Source organism: Salpingoeca rosetta, assembly GCF_000188695.1.
Source record: "Salpingoeca rosetta unplaced genomic scaffold supercont1.7, whole genome shotgun sequence".
In the NCBI taxonomy this organism is placed as follows: Eukaryota; class Choanoflagellata; order Craspedida; family Salpingoecidae; genus Salpingoeca; species Salpingoeca rosetta.
Window position 1 is genome coordinate 292,846 of NW_004754927.1, and position 1,847 is coordinate 294,692.

Consider the following 1,847-nt stretch of genomic DNA (forward strand, 5'->3'; position numbering starts at 1 on the left):
TTCTATTCAGATTGGCGTTGAGCGTAGATCGTTCATCTTTCCGTCCCCTAGACAACAACTCTCTGCACTACTCGCAACCGTGCTCCGCCGTATCTCGATACACTCCTCCGCTGGTGGCGTTCGCTGCGGGTCAGCGTCTTTTATCGCTAGGCACTTCTAGCAGCATGTGAGAGCGGGTCACGCGTCTTATGTGACTCTTTTACTCGGCCTCGTGTTGTTTCCGGTCCTGTGTTTCTCATCAGCATTTTCTCTCCTACCCGATCTCGTTCGTTCCAGGTTTGTGTCGTCAGCTTCTACGCCTCGTGGAGCAGGTTCGAGTTGTGCGTCGCCGCGGCAGAGTGTGACGACTTTCCCCTCGTCGATTACGTCAAGCGTGACCACACCTGCTGCTTCCCACCAAAAGCTGCCGCGTGGGGCCTCGAACATGTACAGGTGGAAGAAGAATTCGTCCGGACGTGCTCTCGGCATGGCAATGAGCGACCATATCAGGGCACAATCCGCGCTCACCGTGCAAAGGCGCCAAAACCTGTTGGGTGTTGTCCAGCAATGATGTGGGGGCAGGTCTGCAAAGGCGGGCGAGTGCGGGTGGTGATGTTCAACTACCACTCACATTCGAAGGACCTGCGTCACCTACAGCTGCCAGGCGTGTTTCGTGCAGAAGTGGCACGTCTCCTTCGTGTCTCGGCGTCTTACACGGCCATTTATCACCAGGTGAAGGCGACCTTTTCCTCGCATCCACGTATCAGGTTAGATCGATGCGGTGTCTGTGTGTGTGTGTGAGTGCGCGCGTGAGTGGGTGAGTGAGTGAACGAGTGTGCGTGTGTGTTTTTGTGTGTGTGTGTGTGTGTGTGTGTGTTCTCTGCCTTGCGTGTGCTTGTGTGTTTTGCGCGTTGTGTGCGTCAGTGTGTGTTTTGTGTGTGTGTGTGTGTGTTCTCTGCCTTGCGTGTGCTTGTGTGTCAGTGCACGTTCTGACTGTCTTTGTCGTGCTTGCGTGACTAGCATTTTCAAGCAAGCGCATGTCTACAACGTTGCTCAGGAGTACGAGCCTGGGCGCTTTGATGCGGATGACGCCGCTTCTGTGTGGTACGCTGCACAAATCTACAACAAGGACAGCGCGCCTCAGGCGATTTCCCGCAAGAGTCACTATTCATCCTTGTGCAGACTGAGTGGCAGCGACGCGTGCTCAAGGTGTGTGGTGCTGAGTGCCGTGCTCGCGTCTTGAATCCTTGCATGCATGGTCAATGATGTGCACCGCCTTGCAACACATGGGGCACTCTGTTGTCTCGTGTCGTGTTGGCGTGTCAATACTGCAGTGTGTCGCCAGCCTTGTGCACGTGGCTAATGGTAAGCGTCTCGTCATCACTTCCCATGCATGCTTGTTCTGTGTTTCCTTGGGAGTGTGGGCATCGTGGCATTTTTCTTGACTCAACACATGGCACAAACATGTACGACCACCCGTTGATTAGCGTGGTGGTCGAAAGCGTCTATGGATGGGGAATACCTGTGGCGCACGCCATTGTGAGTCACGAGACGATCGGCGTCGTCGCACACTTTCTACGGAAAGCGGTTGCAGACCACGGTATCACTCCATCGGCCGTGATCACGGATAAGACGTTTGCCGAAGGTCGCGCCGTGGATGAGGCACTTCCCAACTCTCGCTGGCTTCTTTGCCAGTTTCACGTGAAGCAAGCTTGGTGAGAGGTCGTGTACCGCTTGCGCGACGCCGTGTGTGTGTGTGTGTGTGTGTGTGTGTGTGTGTGTGTGGCTCCGTGTATGTGTGTGTGTGTGTGTGTGTGTGGCTCTGTGTGTGTGTGTGTGTGTGTGGCTCCGTGTATGTGTGTGTGTGT

The 1,847-nt window shown here is 55.0% G+C and overlaps 1 protein-coding gene across 1 annotated transcript in view; it reads left to right on the forward strand.

Annotated features, from left to right (window-relative positions):
- PTSG_11966 (uncharacterized protein) overlaps positions 1-1,847 on the forward strand; it is a gene marked incomplete at its 5' end in the record, with an annotated part of 16,437 nt that overhangs the window by 324 nt on the left and 14,266 nt on the right. Inside the window, 3 exons of the mRNA XM_004995631.1 lie at positions 291-746; positions 1,000-1,188; positions 1,467-1,694. Of these exons, the coding sequence (XP_004995688.1) occupies positions 291-746; positions 1,000-1,188; positions 1,467-1,694 (873 nt within the window). The remainder of the gene's footprint in view (positions 1-290; positions 747-999; positions 1,189-1,466; positions 1,695-1,847) is intronic.